At 48.8% G+C, this 18,144-nt stretch overlaps 1 protein-coding gene across 4 annotated transcripts in view; it reads left to right on the forward strand.

Annotated features, from left to right (window-relative positions):
* The window catches only part of LOC100731735 (src substrate cortactin), a 34,681-nt gene that overhangs the window by 6,615 nt on the left and 9,922 nt on the right, over positions 1-18,144 (forward strand). For 2 of the 4 annotated variants that reach the window (XM_003468329.5, XM_013150858.3), the window contains exons 2-12: positions 368-454; positions 562-635; positions 2,657-2,786; positions 6,533-6,643; positions 8,215-8,269; positions 9,227-9,337; positions 11,491-11,601; positions 12,391-12,501; positions 13,277-13,387; positions 14,760-14,815; positions 17,726-17,795. In XM_003468329.5, the coding sequence (XP_003468377.1) occupies positions 368-454; positions 562-635; positions 2,657-2,786; positions 6,533-6,643; positions 8,215-8,269; positions 9,227-9,337; positions 11,491-11,601; positions 12,391-12,501; positions 13,277-13,387; positions 14,760-14,815; positions 17,726-17,795 (1,027 nt within the window). Of the gene's footprint in view, positions 1-367; positions 455-561; positions 636-2,656; positions 2,787-6,532; positions 6,644-8,214; positions 8,270-9,226; positions 9,338-11,490; positions 11,602-12,390; positions 12,502-13,276; positions 13,388-14,759; positions 14,816-17,725; positions 17,796-18,144 lie in introns of those variants that run through there. The other 2 variants (XM_063227693.1, XM_063227694.1) reach the window with 2 other exon arrangements.

Raw genomic sequence — 18,144 nt, forward strand, 5'->3', positions numbered from 1 at the left:
ACCAACTTAAAGTGCTATGGATAAAGGTGACTGCTTTCTAAGCCTCCTAACATAGGAGGAGTTGCATTTTCTATGCTGTGCATTTGCCCCAAAACATGACAAGGCAACCCTCTACTAAATGATTTGAAACATTTATTAAATCATTAAAGTACTTGAAATCAAAGGGTGATGTTTTTAAAAGATTTACAACAAGCTGAGCTCTTATTTCTCAGTTGTTTTTATCCCTGCAGCTGTCGTTTAGGTTTAGTGGTGATAGGAGGGCGTTTGGTCATTTGGTTTTTGCTTTCCATGTGTTGCAATGGCATCGTGGTAACCTGGGCCTGAAGGTGGCTGTGCTTACTCTGTAACCTTGGTGCTGCTCTTGCAGATGTGGAAAGCATCAGCAGGCCATGCTGTGTCCATCACCCAGGACGTCGGAGGAGCTGATGACTGGGAGACCGACCCTGATTTTGTGGTAGGAGTCACCAGCCTGCCTGTGCTTTGCGTTTCTTTGAAAGTGATTTTCCTGTGTTTGTGTTCACTGTCGTGGGTGTGGGGTTTACTTGTTGTTTTTCTTTCCAGAATGATGTGAGTGAAAAGGAACAGAGATGGGGCGCCAAAACCGTAAAAGGGTCTGGGCACCAGGAACACATCAAGTAAGAGCCTCTGCAATGCTGTCGGGAATGGGGGCCCCTCCGCACACTCAACCAGTGGGTCCTCTGCAGGAGGGGAACAGGCCCCAGCAGGGACATCTACTGCTGACAGCTAAGGGGGGCAGTCAGGCGTCAGAGTTGCTTTTGCTTATGGTATTGACCTGATGTTCAATCAGCAGATGAATGAATGTAAGACATGGCACCTAGGTTTAATGCATGCTTTTATGTATATGTGCTTACACGTGTAATTGGCCACCAAGTTAAAATCTCCATGGCAGACAGTTTCCTCACAGTTCTGGGACTCCCGCTTCTGCATCTGATGATTTTTATCAGGGCCCACAGTTGCCTAAGTTCTTTCTCTAAATAGGAGGCTTCTCAACTGTGAGATGTCATTGGATACTTTAGATCTTAAACACCTTCCTTTGATCATTATTATTACTATTTTTTCCTCCCTTTTATTACTGTCTGAAAATTATGGTGCTTTGCAGGATTTAGTCGCTGGGGTATATGAACTGAATTCCAGGCTTTGAGAAAAACCTAGAATAGGATACAGTGAGCTGTATCATCGTTTCTGATCCGGCACTATCTGAAATGCCAGCTCTGGGCAGCTTGTTTTCACTCAGGAAGCATTGATAAAAGGGCCTTTAAAACCATGCTCAGAGGTTGGTTTTAGGCCACCCTGGTCAGGATTGGTTGTCCCTGTCCTGTATTGTAAAGGCAGCACTGCTGACCTGGTGACCTGCTTTGAAACATGGGGAAAGTTCCTGTCTTGCTTGGACACAGTATCTGTTAGAGGAGGATTGAGTAAATCCCCTGGAACAACAGAGTCTACATGGTGACATTTTAAAATACGACCTTTAATTTTTTGTATTTTTTTTTAATGAAACAAAGTCTTACCATGTTGCTAAGGGGCTCAAGTGATCTTACCGCACGGGAGCTCTTTAGTCTCGAGTGTTGGTCCCTCCTAGGCTTGCTCATCCCATGCCTCCCACAGAACTGAGTTGAGAAATCAGAAGCCTAGGAGAGGGAATGAAATGGTGCTGGCAGGAACACTTGCCCCGGGCTGTTTGCCACGGGGTTACCAGAATCCCAAGTTGGTTAGGTTATGTGGACTTCTTCTGTTCTTGGTGGCCTCAGCCTGTTGGGCAGGGAGTATGGACTGTCTGGGACGCTAGCATCTTGATGAGTTAAGGTCCCATGAGGAAAGTGTGGGGATGGGATCGTTCTTAGCACCCTGCGGCTCTTCCCAAGGTTCTGGAAGGACTCTTCTTCTCTTGCTCATGGAGGGTCAGGTAGTTTCCAGGCCTGGTATGTATTTTAGTCACATTCTTGTGATGATTGTCTTTGTGTTGATGGTGTGGGCCTTGCGTCTTCCGGGCAGAAGGGCTGCATGCCCAGGTGGCTGTTGTGCTGTTCTGGGTTCTCATGGTGACAGCTCCTTCCTGGCTTGCCAGATTTTGACTAAATGTTGTGATGTGCTTCCTGCCTTTCTATATTTAAAATGAAAAGTGGCTCTTAGGTGATAAATTCTGAATGTCTGCCTTGACAGGTATACAATGCTTGAGTACCTCAAGTAAAGACAGACTGTCAGTACTAGGTATCCTTGGTGGCCTTGGGGATCTGGAGGAAGGGACCTTGACTTTATTCCCCCTTCTGCCTCCTGATGGTGTTTGCAGGACGTGTGCTCCTAACCCATTTGTCTACTAAAATTAGCGGCCTTTCTCCAGATGAAATAGAGTTCAAGGTTTAGTTGGGTACCTTTGGGGTGGAGTTGGGCCACAGTGTGCATTTGGTGCAGTGTTCCTCCTCCCATCCATTTCTGCCCAAGAACCGCTGAAGTGGATGCCCCAGCTGTCAGGATAGTCAGGAACGTATATAGAAAGTAGACAGTTGGTAAGCGCCAAACAAAGGAAAGCTTTCAAGTTTGCCAGGGTGATGTTGCCTGTCTTTATTTATCCCATTGCAAAACAATATGTACATCCTTTTTTGAGTTTTTTCTTTCTGCTCTTACCTTTCTTCTAAAGCATACACAAGCTAAGAGAGAACGTCTTTCAAGAACATCAGACTCTCAAGGAGAAGGAACTTGAAACAGGACCAAAAGCCTCCCATGGCTATGGAGGGAAATTCGGCGTGGAACAAGACAGGATGGATAAAGTAAGTCGGCGACAGCTGTTTGTGCTGGGCACCTGGCTGTGTGGGCTACTTGTGGTAGGCCAAGTAGTCCTCACGTTTCTTCCTTAGATTGTATGTGTCAAGTTGGTGTGTCGGGATGAGATCTGCTCACAGTGGCCTCTTGTCAACTGAACCCACTCACAAAGCTCTCTGGGTTTTTAGAGGTGTTTTTGAAGTTTGGAGAGGTGCTGGCAAATGGCAGATGTGTAGAGAGACCCTGACGGTATTAGCTCCACTTTGTAAATGGGACAAAGTGTAGAAACAACTGAGCTTCAGATGTCCTAGTTAGCAGTGCCTGTGGTTCCGGCTTATGGCCCAAGTTGTACCATTTCATAGAGTAAACCATACCTGTGGGCCCCTCATCACATCATTCCTGGAAATTGTGCTAGCATGTAGCTGACGTCCCATGTGGCTTTACTGACCTCTGCACCAACCAGGTGGCTCCTGTGAGCAGTCGGTGATGGGACCAGCCTGCAGACATTGAGCAGATGCTCATGGCAGCTGCTGATGAGCACAGCCACCTTTATGGCACTGCGCGTTGTTCCAAGTAAGAGCAGGCGAGTGTTGGCTCGAGACGGCTTGCTGGTTTCTCCCTGGAGAAAAAACAGTGCAGATAGCAGCATGTCTGTCTGTTTGCATGTCTGCCCTAAAGCAGGGCTGACTTTGCAGACACCTTTTCATCAGTGAATTTTCATGTCTGAGCAACATGGTATTGTTCAGACCAGACAGGTGTGTTGCCTGAGCTGTGGACAGAGGTGAAAGGATCAGCTGGTGTTAGATTCTGGTGGGTAATTCCATACCTCTCCTCCTGTTGCATGGATCGAATTAAACGTTTGAGCTGGGCATGGAATGTCAAAGCTGTGTCAGAGTGAACCAGATATCACTCCACCAGCAGATCAGACTGGGCTATGGGGGTGGGCTGGGAGCTCCCTAACCACATCCAGAAATAACAGGAAGCTGGAGGCTAAGTGCCATCTGCAGGAAAGAGACATGGACATTTGCTGTGTCACTTGTGCTTCTCCCACAGAGATGTCCTAATGCTGAAATAGGTAGTGTGTGCAAAAGAATCTCCTGGGGCTCTGGATCCGAGTCTGGTAGGTAGCCTTTCAGAGCAGCAGAGCAAAGTGGCAGACAGAACCTTCCATCCAGTAGGTGGCTAGGCTTGTGCTCACTGGGGGTCATGGGGTGTTAGTGCAAAGAGAGGCTGACTCTGGAAATTGGGCCCCCAGTTAGGGTTAGGGAAAATGATCCCAGTTTATCCAGCACGAGTCTGATTTAAAATGATTTCCCTGCTATTTCTTGGTCTGTGTCTGTTGTTGGCCTGAGTCCTGCTCATCCTTGAACCTCCAGCTTGGGCTTTTTCTAGCCCAGAAGCTTCCCTAAAGAGCCCGTCTCTTCCTTCTGCCTCACTTTCCCACCCTGTGGCTCCTCCTTCATGCTGGCCTTGGCATCCCCGTCAGCTGTTGCTGCCACATTGTTCTGTGGTTTGCAGTGAGACTCTTCTCTGGCCTGGCTTCTCAGGGCCAGCACTCATCATTCTCACCTGTGGGTGGCTTGGTGTTGTGCAGGGTGCTCAGGGACTTGTGGTGAGTGTGCAGAATCACGCTTTGTGGCTGACACACGCACACGCAGGTCCTTCTGGTTCAAAGAATCACTCACTCACTTCTGAGTGGGGCTGATAATAATCCTGCAGCAATGGACCTGGAGAGGGGCGTTGCTTCTGCTGCTTCTTAGTGCTGTTGTTTTCTGGGCCTACATATCTAAGAATAGTCAGCTTTCAGCTCACATGAGCACCATGAGACCAGCCTGTTTTCAGAAAGAACTTACAGTTAACCTGGGAATAAGTGCTTAAACTCTTTGTAACTTGTCCTGTCTAGAACCTGGATAAATAGTAGTGAGGTCCTTCCTTGTGGAAAGAATTGAGGAACTTGTTACAGACACTGTCAGAATCATATTTTGAGCAAGCACAGGAGCTGTCAGGCCTTTGGTTTTGCCATTTTCTGAGCACATAGCCAGCTTCTTCTGGCTTCCTGTTTCTCTGGTTTTTGTTGCTTTCTATACCTCTGCCTTCAGGATGGAGCTCCACTTGCACAGCTGTGTAATAGCAAGTGTGATTCTGCCAGTAGAAGATTAAAGATGCTTTAGGAGCATGTCTGTTTCAGTCAGAAAGCTTTGCTGTTGCCAAATGCAGTTTTCCTGGCTGTATTTTTAGAGTCATTTTCATGTAACTTTCTGACTTAAAGTCGTGTTGGAGAATCCCTTTGTCACAGTGGCCTCTCACCACTCCCTCACTGACATTTTCTGGTTGAGATCCTAGAGGCCATGCATGGGGTGTGTTACGGTTTATGTCGGGATGTCCCCCCAGAGCCTCATGCAATCATAGGGTTTGTTTTGGAAGTGACTGAATCTAGAGTGTGTGATGCTGGGATTAAGGCTGTGTGATACTGGTTGGTTTGACAGCGTCCTGATCCTAGCAGCCTAGAGTATAAAAGGGTCAGAAAGATGCTATTAAGGCTGCTTGCTTGATTTAGCTATCTTCTGCTGCTCTGAACTGTTGCCCCTGTGCCATGTGCAACCCTGTCTCGGAATCAGCTATGGACTGAAACCTGTACAATCTGTGAGCTTTCTTCCTTTAACTTGGGTGTGCGATATTTTATCTCAACAACAAGAAAAATAACTTAAGATCGGCCACGTGCCGAGCCTCACTGATGTGTTGAATGCTGCCCAAGTGGCCAGACCCAGCATCTACCAGGTAATCTGGCATAGGTGGCTAAGGTCAGGATGTGTACCAATGGGGAGTGGGCACATGTGTTTGAATGTGTGTGTCCTTCCCATACCTGTCACTGTGTTGCCTGTGCTTAGCACCCTTGGAGGGTTCTGGGGGACTATGCACTGTGGGATTAGCTCTGGAAGCCTGGGTCTTAACTGTGTTCAACATGGGGAACCATTGGGCCCAAGACAGCATTGTGGTCACAGGATCTGTCAAGGTGGCTGCACTGGGTGGAAGAATCATAGATACAACCAGAGACACTGTGCTGGTGAAGAGACACAGCTGGGTTCCCAAGAATGTCATTGCTGGAGAGGGCTGCTCTTGAGGCTGGGGTTTGCAGACCTCAAGGTGAAGCATGCCAAGACCCCAGACTCTGCTTCCTTACTTTACTACCTGGTGGACAGGTGACATACAGAGGATTCCTGAACTTGTGCTCCCAGTATGATGGGGGCTGACAGTGTTGGTGACTGCAACCCTGGAGTGAGCCAGTTTGGGTGACAACAGCTGGTACCCTGTCTACATAGTATGCATACTTCAGTGTTGATTCCGAGTCTGCGTTATTACTAAAATAGACCTTTCTATGCTTTAGTGTATTGACAAAATAAATATTTTTTGTCCTGATTTGTAGTTCTTATAGTATGAAAAAGCCTTTTTTCAAGAGAGTAAATGTGTTGCCAGCAATGTCCATGTAAACAGCTCTTCGGAATTGTGTTGTCAGCTGCCAGCATCTTTTTTTTCCATGCCGTGTTGCATCTGAAGCTCCACTCTGTTTGAGGGTTTGTGGTGTGGGAGCCCTGCAGCTGCATTGGAGGAGCCCTGTACCAGGGACTTGATGGCTCAGACTGCATTGCCTTCTAGGATTCCCACCGTGGTTGCGTGGAGGAAATGCCTGCACCTGGGTTGTTAATGTTGCGCTAGGCGTGTGTCTGTGATATTTTATTTTTGTACTCTCTTCCAGTCAGCTGTTGGCCATGAGTATCAGTCGAAACTTGCTAAGCACTGCTCTCAAGTCGACTCGGTCCGGGGTTTTGGAGGCAAGTTTGGTGTCCAGATGGACAGAGTTGACCAGGTGAGTGATGGGCACAATAAGTGACCCCGAGTTCTGCTGAGCACAGTGCTTTCCACCCCAGATTGTGCTGGTGCCGTGTGTGTCCTTTGGATCACTTGTAGCAGTGTGCTGGGAGGGATTTCTGGAGAGGAGCCGGCAGGCCTCTTCCCCTGGGGTACTCTGAGAAGCTGAGCCATCTGGGTGAGGAATGTGGATAGTAGCATGTAATGAAATGCCTTTCTCAGATGGGCTTAGGGATCCCTGTGTTGCTGTCTACTTACCAGATGGACTGGGGTCCTAGTTTCAGTGCCCTGGGCATAGGACACCCTTAGATATATTGTCTAAGAATGTGCCAATGGGGACCCCTCCCAGCCATTTCCCTTCATAAATGTCACTGTGGCAAGTGCAGCTCAGAGTTCTTCCTGTGGAGCCCTCGTTTTCAGGGCTGCAGGCTGGGTCCAGATGTTCTGGCAGGTTCAGGCTTGAGCCTGTTCTGATTCCCTTTGGATCAGGGCCATTAGCCCCTTCCTTCATTTTGTTTCCTGGCAGGCAGTGGCCTGGATTTGGACAGGCCTCAGTCTCTGTTCTGACTTTTTGAATCCTAGCTGTCTTGGAATTTTTATTCCAAGTGAGATGGGAGTCATCATAATCCTTAGCTCATGGGGCTCTGTGGGAAGCACAGCACATAGTATGCCCACATGCCCACCATGTTGCCTGCCTCCTGCTGCTGTTGTTGTTATTAGTATTATTTTGTTCTTCAGATAGCTTATTTGAAGAATGCGTTTCTGTGTGGCACAGAGAATTGTTCCAGATGGGGATTATTTGGCTACAATACATTAGCTGAGCCTAATGTGCAGCAGCCTTCTGGGGAGGAAGCCATGTTGCCCTGGGTGTGCTTGACTGTGGTGCCCGCCAGACTGTGAAAGTGTTTTTTTTCCAGCAGTACTCCAGATTGAACTCACAACCTTGCACACTCTTAGAGAAGCACTCTCCTACAGAGCTGTACTCCCATCCCAAATGTATTCATTCATTCATTCATTCATTCATTTATTCTTTAAGAAGGCAGCCTTTTACCTTTATGTACGCAGACTGTTGAATCTTCATGCCGTCAGGCTGTTGCAGGATAATTCAACAGCCCTGAGTTTTCAGAGAACTTCCTTTATATAGAATTTAGAAGTGGGAGATACAAAGCAAGTAACATATCATAATATAGGAACACTGGGAACAAGAGGCGGGGTCCCTTACTGGGTGAGCATAGGTCAAGGCAGCCCTTTTTTATTTTGAGACAAAGTTGCACCAGGTTTTCCAGGTGGCTGCAAACTGTTCATCCTCCTGCTTCAGTGTGCCCTATCCACCCTCCCAGATTGGTCAGATTATAGGAATGTGCCACCACGTGTGACTGTGGGACATTGTATAGCATGTAAATTCACAGCAGCAGAGCTTTTGGGGTGAATTTAACCTGTGTTTGATTTAGGAAAATAGTCCAAATATAACAGGATTTGTGGTTTTAGAAGTTTTATATATTTGTGAACTCAGAGTGACTGTTTTAGCGACATTTAAAAGTGCATTTGTTTTATTTTCTGTAATTGCAGTCTGCAGTAGGCTTTGAGTACCAGGGGAAGACAGAGAAGCACGCCTCCCAGAAAGGTGAGCTGTAGAATGTGTGGACGGGACCAGGAGCAGCCTTGTAGCCCAGCTTTGAAGGGAGTGCCTGGGTGCCTGAAGCCCACTTCCGGGGTATGAGGGCTGTTACCTATGGACAGTTGTGCTCTGAGTTCCTGAATCACCTGGATGTACTGTTGGGCAACACACATAAAGCTCTGCCATCTGGTGTCGTGGTAGTGCTTCCTGGCTGGTAGCAGAAGCCAGGCCTTTTCTGAGTGATGCTGCTCTCTGACTTTGTTGGCAGAAAACTAACATTCCCTCCTAAGGACAGAAAATAGAGTTGCTAAATTCTGATTTTCATTTTATATGTATAGGGGTGAGAATGGTAATGATTCATATTTATGATGTCACCAGTCTCTGAAGCCATATTTTCAGTTCAGAAGTATACTGCTTCCTTAGAATGCTGCCTGTGTTTTCTGCAGGCTTATTTAATTCTGCCTTCTATGTATTACCTTGTAATTAGCAATGAACGTGTTCATGAGCAGTGGCAGGGATAGTTAACTGAGGTGTGGGCATATGGAACATTAGGGTCTCATCTGTAAGGTTTTCAGCTGCATAGCTTTCTTTATGCCCCGACCTTTACTTAACCAGTTTTTAAAGTGGGCATATAGCTTTATTTCTAACAGTGGAAACAGACCTCCCTGGAGCAGTGGAAAAGGATGCATACCCTTCTGTGTGTGGGCTGTAAACATGCTCAGCATCTCCTGTGGGTGGCTTGTCTGGTTTTTTTTTTTTTTGGTACTGTGTTTCCAACTCATGCCCTTATGCTTGCCAGGCAGGTACTTGTGCGCTGAGCTGTCTGTCCAGCTCTTTTGTCCATTGTAAGATGCATGCTCTTGTTTCTTGGTTGCTGTTATCCCTGGGCATTTCCGTTTTGCCTAGTTTAGCAAGAGTGGCACTGTGGCTTGTCATCGTGTTTATGCTGACTGTTCTTCCTAGACTACTCCAGTGGCTTTGGTGGCAAGTATGGCGTGCAGGCTGACCGGGTGGACAAGAGTGCTGTTGGCTTTGACTACCAGGGCAAGACGGAGAAGCATGAGTCACAGAAAGGTGAGCGGCTTCTCTCTTACCTTCCTCGTGCATTTATGAGTAAAAAAGCACTTGAGGGGATGTTCTTCCCTATATAAATGGGGTTACCTTATACATGCGGTTTTTAAACATTATTAAATGTTTTGATTTTTTTTTTAATGTGAGTAGTTGTGGACATTTCATGTTTTTAGTGGCTGCTCAGTCCCTCAGCCTATGAAGATTCCATTGTCTGTTTAACCATTCTTCCTTTGAACTTGAAATTCAGGTTATTTGCAGTTTTTTGATGTTAAAGTTGACTGCAGTGAAAAATTTTTACCTGTATTTTACTCACGAGTGATTATTCAAAGGGGCTAGTTTCAGACAAGCAAAACAAGAATGTCAAAGGCTGTTAAAATCTTGATAGGAGCTGGAGACGTGGGTCAGTGGTAGAGAGTGTGCCTATAGTGTGTGCAAGGCTCTGGGTTTGATGTTTAACCCTCTGAAAAACCCTAAAATTCTGATAAAATACTGCCAGGGTGATGTTAGAGGTTGTACTGCCTCTACTTCCTGTGGTGACCTACCTAGTAAACCCCACTCAAAAACCACTCTATTACTGAGGTTGCAGGTCATCTAAGTCCCCCGCCTGCCTGGGGTCGTGGCTTCTCCATCCCCACACTGTTTGTTTTGTCTGACGTGCACTTTTCAGCTTTTTTTTTTTTTTTTTTGTACCAGGGATTGAACTCATGACCTTTTACTTGCCAGGCTGGCACTTGTGCTGCTGAGCTAAACCCTTGGCATTTTTTCTTGTTTTTTTATGACTGCCAATATTTGAACACTGAGGACTGATTTCTTTCAAATCCCAAAGAAAACAGACCACACCACTGGAAGTTCAAGGCATGCTGACTTGGTATTTTCCCATGCACAGCGCCTGCAGGCCTGTGGGGACACTCAGCCTGTGGTTTGCCAGGGACTGGCCTGCTACTGGCCTGCTGCTGGCCTCAGGCTCCTCTCAGCAGAGTGTGCAGCTTCGTGCCCAGGCCAGTGTGTGTACAGTGTTCCCTGGGGCCTGGCCTTCAGTCTCATGATGCACTGGCTCGGAGCAAAAAGAAGTGTCATTTGTCTCTGATGCCCTGGGCCTTTCCTCACAGGACTTGAGCTCCGTGCTCTATGCTGTAACCAAGTCCGTGAGAGTCATTCTTCAGAATTAAAGTGACTTGAGTAAGAATTAAATATGACTTGAATCAGAACAGAACTGGTGTTTCTGGAAGATGTTCCTTATGTGTTCTTTTTCTTAGAAAGCCTTCCCTGGTGTGTCTCTGCTTGCTTTAGAGATTTTGATGCTTGCTGCTGTAGGCATCTCAGCCTCCAGCCTTGTCATTGCTTCCTGGAATGATTGAGAGATGATACATTGTAGGGATTATTGAGTGATTATTAATCTGCTGTCTATCAGCTTTTCATCCTTGTCATACAATGCCTGCGATGGACACCTCATGGGAGGAAAGGGTTACTTTGGTTTACAGTCTCAGCTTGTGGTCACACAGACTATTTTGTTTCTGGGCCGCAGTGAGCCACACGACAGAGCAGAGCTGCTCCTCTTGTATGGAACTGGAAGGAGGGGTGGGAATAAAGTACTATATCCTTCCAGAGCCCCAGAGTGCCCTGTCTCTCCCCTAGGCCACGCCTCCCAGTTTCCACCACTTCCATGATGCCAGCAGCAGGGAACAAGCAAGTGTACCTTTGGGGGACATTCCAGGTCCAAACCACAACATTTGGGCGCTTTACTATCTGTATGTTTATATTACAACACACAGATACTGTCCACGTTTCTCTGATCTTCCAGCAATCTTGAAAGAGTCCATCTGTTTATCCTCTTTCCTCTTGTCTCTCTTTCCCTGTCTCTCTCACTCCCCTCCTCTTCCCTGCTATCCTGCCCTCCTGTCTGTCTCTGTCTCTGTCTGTGTCTCTGTCTCTGTCTCTCTCTCTCTCTTTCTTTCTCTTTGAGGGATAAGCTATAATTCCAGCTCCTGGGAGGGTGAGGCAGGAGGATCATGATTTTGAGGCCGCCTGGACTGTGCATCAAGACCTTGTCTCAGAAACCCAAGGGGGAAATTGAGTAGTAACAGTACTTTCTTAATGGCTACTAAGACTAACTGAATGTGTTTGCTCATTTTTAAACAGTCTTTTCTTCTTTGTAGATTACTCCAAAGGCTTTGGTGGCAAATACGGTATTGACAAGGACAAAGTGGATAAAAGTGCTGTTGGCTTTGAGTATCAAGGCAAAACAGAGAAGCATGAGTCCCAGAAAGGTCTCTTCTGTTTTTCTCTTATTCTCTAGCTAGGAGAATAACGTGACAGGCATTAACCAGGATGGCGGGGGGGTGGGGTGGGGGTGGTGTCGGAGGACAAAGTATTTCAGATAATTGTTTAAAGTGGATATTTCTTTTGATTAAGTATTCAGATTTTGTTGGTTTTTTTTTAAGCAGGTGAGGGTCTTTATCAGATTTCAAGACTGGAGAAGCTACAGTAGTTAAAACAGTGTGCAGTGGCTTAATGATAGACAATAAGGTTTATAGGAAGTATTCAGTTTTGAAACAAATGATCCATTCGCCAAATGCCATGATTTATGACTGTAGTCTCAGCTACTAAGAAGCTGAGCCAGGACGATCTCTTGAGCCCAGGAGTTTAAAACTAGCATGGGCAACATAGTGAAACCATGTCTCAAAACACATAAGCCAAAATAGAAAACTGACTCCAGAAACATAGCTTTTAAATGAGATCAGATGTTTATGCCTTTTTTGCTCATAATAATGTCCTTGTCCCACACATCTGTCTGTATGTCTTGAGATAGTGCTGCTTCGGAATGCTGGTGTAAGCCTTGTGCATTGGGTGGGACTGTCTGCAACGCTGAGATTCCAGATGAGGGAATTTTCTGGCTACTTTGTGTGGGTGTTAATGGGTGTTTTACCAAAGTTCTGGAAAAGAAAGGGTGGGATTGGTGACTTGTGTGTTTTAAATTGCATTATTAGAAACCTGCTTTCTACTTGTGCCCAGGCTGCCTGTTAACACCAGATTATGGCTTTTTATTGTGCATGTAGACTATGTGAAAGGGTTTGGAGGAAAATTTGGTGTGCAAACAGACAGACAAGACAAATGTGCCCTTGGCTGGGATCACCAAGAGAAATTACAGCTGCATGAATCTCAAAAAGGTACATTCTCTTTGCCCGTAATCAAGGCCATTATGAGAGCTGTATGTGTTCCTGGGCCGGTCATGTTTTGTATTCGCTATATTTCTGTTCAAGTGTGGTGTCTTCTCTATGTGGTGCCGTCCCAGCGTTCCGGAAGCTCCTGAGCTAGTTAGTAGTGCAGAGCCTCAGTCACGTGAGGGCTGTGTCTCACAGCACAGGGCTGCGTCAGTGGCACTGCTGGGAGCATTTGCCTTGTGCCCTTCGGGTACTGCGCTGAAGCGCACTGCACTTAGGCCCCAGTTCTTGATTATAAAGTAAGCTTTGGTTTGTGTCATCAGATGCTTCCTTTCTGACCGGCAGTGTTTTACAGTCACAAGGGAGACCCTGACCCTGGAAGAGTCAGTTCAAGGGCAGCAGAGGCCTTCCTTCTGCCCCACCTAAGCTAGGGTTCAGGGACCCATCCTGTGCCCGGCAGGGGTGGGGCAGGGTGTCCTTTGTATTTGATGTCTCAGCAGCACGGGTTGGAGCCTCAAGAGAAGCCTCCATGCGTGGAGTGGCTTTGCTGAATGACTGAAAGTACAGTTCTTAGCTGCTTCCAGGTCGGGGCTGAAGTGTTCCCCTTGCCAGTTGTCCCTTAATCACTCAAGTCCACTTCAGATGGTCAGCCCCACTAGGCTTACTGAGCTCTTGCTTTCTTGAAACGATATGTTAGACAGTGCCCATTCTCATGTGATTCTAACACACCCTGTGTTTCCTTTCTTGGTTGTTTTCCCCATTGTCACATGTGGATTTCCAGATTATAAGACTGGTTTCGGAGGCAAATTTGGTGTTCAGTCCGAGAGGCAGGACTCCTCCGCTGTGGGGTTTGATTACAAGGAGAGACTGGCCAAGCACGAATCCCAGCAAGGCACATTTCCCACCCCCGCCTCTTCCCACACTCCCTTGCGGTGCAGCCACTTCCAGCACAGGCTTCAGGGTTCACCTCGGTGCTGCAGCAGGCTCTCCTGCTCACCAGCTGTCAGAGCATTGGGCATCCTCAACCCATTGAAACTAAGTTCCATTTTTTCTCATTCTCTTTTTTTCCCCTTTTGACCTTTCAGGGGAAAGTTGGGGTAGAAATGATAGTTCACAAGTTATGAACTCTAACCCCTTTATCTGGTTTCTGGGGTGGTCTCCTAACAGCCTTCTGCACATTTGCTTGCTTTTGACCACGACTTCTTGGGTCATCATGCCAGGCCTTGCTGCCTCTGAGGTGAGGAGAGAGAGAGAGGTTTTAGTTCCAGCACCTCTGACCCTTCCATCAGAGTCTTCGTAGCAGTGAGGGCTGAGAAATGCGTGTTCTATGTGATTTCTGTGTTTCATTGTGGCAGTGGTGCCTTTTAGACAGGGGTGGGTAGTTTTGTTTGTTCTGTTTTTTTTTTTCTTTGTGACACCATCCATGTGTAGGATCTTCGCATGGAGTCACACAAGTGTGCACACAGCTGGCAAGTAACCTTTCTGGGGCCACACACTGGAAATCCAGATAGTTGACACATATTCCTTAGAGCAGTCCATCGAAGTTCTCCAACAGAGACTTGGTTACTAGAACCTGGACCCATGACTAGGGGAATGGTGATATCCAGCAGTGAAGGGCAGAGTGCAGGCTTTGAGCACAGTGTTAGGAGCTGTGCAGTGCTCGGGCGTAGGGTGTTGAACACCCTGGGCCTGACCCCGCAGACTGCATGGAGAGGGCCATTGGGTCTCTGCGGCATTGAGACTGCATGACACTGTGACTTTCATGTGGATGTGTGTTGCTGCAGCAGACATATTTGGCTGGTAGAATGTCCACATGGAGTATTTTCTTTCTTTTAAAAAGCAAGAAAACAAACTGCGACTGAGCCTCTATTTAGTGCTGGGTAGAACGGGCGCACAGGAAACAGATGAGCATAAGCCCCGTGGCTGATATGGAAGACTGTGCTAGTGAAGTGGCGCATCGCAAAGGCCTGTCCTGTGCCCCCTTCTTGGCTTATTTCTTGCCAGCCTGCTGCCTGTCCCCGCCCTTTCCCCAGGAGAATGCCAGAAGCATGCCCACGCCTGTCCTGCTCCCTGCCTGTGCACTGGACACTGTGGTCAGACGCAACTTGCCTGGCCTGGAAAGCCTGTCTTGTGGCGGTTCTTGGTTCTTTCTGCCAGGGTGCATTTCCTTGGGCTGTTTGAGACCTGTCTGCATGCACCTGCGGTCATCTCGGACTGGGCCTGTCCTATGCCTCAGAGTAAATCTTGTGTTTTGTCACCTTCAGACTATTCCAAAGGATTCGGTGGCAAGTACGGGGTGCAGAAAGATCGGATGGATAAGGTAAGGCTGTCCAGCTCCAGGAGTAGAACTTTCTGCCGGCAGGCCCAGGGATTCCTGCAGCCCCCACTCTGTGTCAGTTGCTGTTTGTAGCTACCATCAGGCAGGCACTGTGCTCATGGTTCTGGCCATCCACCCACTCAGCCTGGTGTATGTCACTACGGCAGCAGTGGGCTGGCTCCCAGTCGAGGGTCTGAACTAGCCAGGCTAAGTGCTTGGCCATAGCATGGCAGTGAGGGAGCTGTCACTGGATCGTACTGCTATTTGAACTTTGATTATGAATGGTAAATCAGGCTGGGAATTGAGTTCATGTGAGACCATTTGTAGGGTCATCCTGCCCTGGGCTGTAGTGGTGGGTGGCATGCGGAGCCTTAGAGCTCTGCTCCTATGCAGCTTGTTGCTGACCTCACAGCCTCTGCTCGGGCACTTCCCCATGTCACCAGGATCCATGGGAGAACCCTGGGCACACCGCACAGGCCAAGGGGTCTGGGGAAAGGACTAGTCAGAGCCCAGTTCTGAAGAGCGGGGAAGAGTTTGTTAGGAAAGTCAGGGCTGGGAGACTGCAGAGCAGAGGACACAGCATATGTCTTGGTGTGGGGGATTGAGGGATCACTGCAGAGGCTGGAGAGGGGAGCTGCACAAACCATGTGCGGTCCTCAAGTTGCTAAACAGACTCTGGAGCCCTGGATGGGATTAGCAGGCAGAGGACAAGAGTGGCATCTCCCCTGAGTAGCCCCTGCCTGCATCGTGGGAGATGGTCTAAGGATGCTGTGAGGAGGTGGCCCCAGAGGCATGAACAAGATATTATCTTAGGCTGGAGTTGCAAGGGGACATGCATCTGATGTCATAGATGTAAAGGTGGCAAGTGGCTGGGCTGGGGTTTGTCTTCAAGGGCCCAGGAGGAGGGAGGAGCTAAGTGGCCAGTGGGATGACTTTTAGATCTGGAGAATTTGGGTGAGCATGTATGTAAGTGCTTGTGATGCCTGGAGTTCCTCCAGTTCAGGGCTGCACCTGTCTGATGGCAGTGGTGAGGTCAGAGGATGCTGGGCAAGGAGGCTCCTCCAGGTGGTAGCAGGGAACCCCAGCAAGTCTCTGGTGGCTGGGGCCCCTGGGACAGGAAGACGGAAGGAGCTAATGATCGAGGGAGTCAGAAGTTGTGGCTTTGCGATTGGGAGTTGAGGAAGTTTCCGTCTCTTGTCTGGTGGGTGCCAGTAGTAACCAGTGACTGCTGGGCTTGTACACACCATAGAAGTAAGCATGCGAGGCTGGCATTGCCTCTTGTAACACTGTGCGTGAGGCATCATGATTCCCCCTTGGGACTGTTGTGCTGTCATGGAGACCAGTGCTTTCTAAGCAAGGACTGTGCCCAGGGCCTAGGCTGTGCTATGAGGCATCCTGAAAACATGATGGGTCGCTGAGGACTGGAGTCTGCAGTTGTCCCTGTGGTGATGGAGGTGAGCGCGAGGCCAGTGACCTTCCGTTTTGGAAATGCCAGCCTATCCTGTTTTGGACAAGTTTGGCTGTAATAGGCATGAGGGCAAGCGTGGTTGCTCTTGTGAATCTTGGAGCCAGGCCAGAGAGGACAAGGAGGATGGAGCAAGGTTTATGTGGGTAGGAAGGTGGCAAGTGTGAGAGGCTGTGGTCTGTAGGCAGTCATAGTCTGGAGGGTAGCTCAGTGGAAGGATGCTTGCGTCCCACGTATAGATTGGCTTCCCTTTCCAGCATGCAGAGCAGAGGTGGGTCTTGGTGATGGAGTCACTGTGAGGAAGGCTGAGCGCAGGGATGGTGTGGGAGGTGATGTGGATGGGGAGTGGATGTGGACGGAGAGATGGCCCCTGCCTGAGCAGCAAGCCAGAGGTCTCCACTGCAGGCAGTGGGATGACCGGACTCGAGCCACACTCCCAAATCAGAGGGGAGGAACCAGGGTAGTGGCCTCACTGCCACCCTGAGGCTACAGGGCAGGCAGGAGTCCCCTGGACAGCTGGGCAGGGTTTGTTCTGGAAGAGGTAGCAGACTGTCTAGGGTCAGTGGGTTTGGGAAGAGAGAAAGGTTTAGTCAGGAAAGCTGAGCAGCCAAAGCTTAGAGTCAAAAGAGATAAGTCTAAGCTGAAGGTCCTCAGAAGCCATAGAGCTGGATCTGTTGGGCATGGTGGTTAGGAGGGCAGGGGACAGGTAGACGGGACAGGTGACTGCTCTGGTCTAGGTGGGAGTCCTTTGGGGTGGGGTTTTTGGGCTCCCCTGTGAAAGGACAGATAAAGGGGAGGATGGAAGTGAGCCGGACTCCTTTCTGGTCTCCTGTGGGCAGTTGGAGCCGCCTGTGCCTGTGCCACAGGGACGTGTGATTTTGCTACCTCGAGGGCTGCCTCTTTGGGCTGCACTCTAGTGTGCCATGTGGGGAAGCAGTGAGCATCCTGAGCCGAAGCAGGGTGCTCCTATCAGCAGTGGTGCAGCTCCCAAAGGAACTGGGGACGGTCATTAGTTTCTAAGGACCCCATCAGCCTGTGCTAGGTCCTGCAGTTTAGGGCCTGATGTCACAGCAGGTTCCCTGGGGCATAGCTGAGAGCCCAGTTGAAATAAAGTGGTGGCATCGCAGTTAAGGAGCCACATGGAGCATCTGGCCAGGCAGGCCTGTGTGTCCTGAGGACCCGTCCCCAGAGAGCAGAGGCTTGTAGGCAGAGCGGGGGCAAGCTTGATCAGGCTTGAGCAGCACAGAGGTGGCTTGTCCCTGAGCAGGTGGATGTGACACTGACTAATGGTCGGCGGTGTGTGTGGCTGTACCTCTGTGAATCTGCAGGACACAGCGGCAGAGCTTTAGGCTGCCTGGTCTGTTGAGGGATCTGGGGAGGATGTATCATTTCCCCAGGGCCGGAGGGGCAGAGGAGCACAATTCGGATTTCTTTTTCCATCTCTGCAGAATGCATCGACCTTTGAAGATGTGGCACAGGTATCCTCTGCCTACCAGAAGACTGTCCCTGTTGAAGCTGGTGAGTGTCACCTGCACAGCCAAAGCGCTATGTGGTCTTCTCTGGAGGAAAGTCTAGGGAAAATCCCAGGAGGAAAAGCTAGGTTGGAGAAACAGCCAGGAGCAGAGGGACATGTGTGACTGCTCCCAGAACCCCGTCCCCTACATTGCAGGGACCCTGGAGACACAGTTAACCCCTCTTTGCTTTGGAAAGTATCTCTCACAACAAAGCCTACACCAGAGTCCCAGCACCCTGTGAATGGGGGTCCACTTAAAACTGGGAAGCAGAAGCCCACTTTTGCTCACCTCAGAGGAAATACCTGCCCGTAGGTGGCGCGTGCCCAGAACCCCAGCACTGTGAGAGCCTGAGG

The sequence above is a fragment of the Cavia porcellus genome, unplaced genomic scaffold (genome assembly GCF_034190915.1).
Source record: "Cavia porcellus strain 051 isolate PalLab524CR breed Dunkin Hartley unplaced genomic scaffold, mCavPor4.1 scaffold_17, whole genome shotgun sequence".
Classification (NCBI taxonomy): Eukaryota; Metazoa; Chordata; class Mammalia; order Rodentia; family Caviidae; genus Cavia; species Cavia porcellus.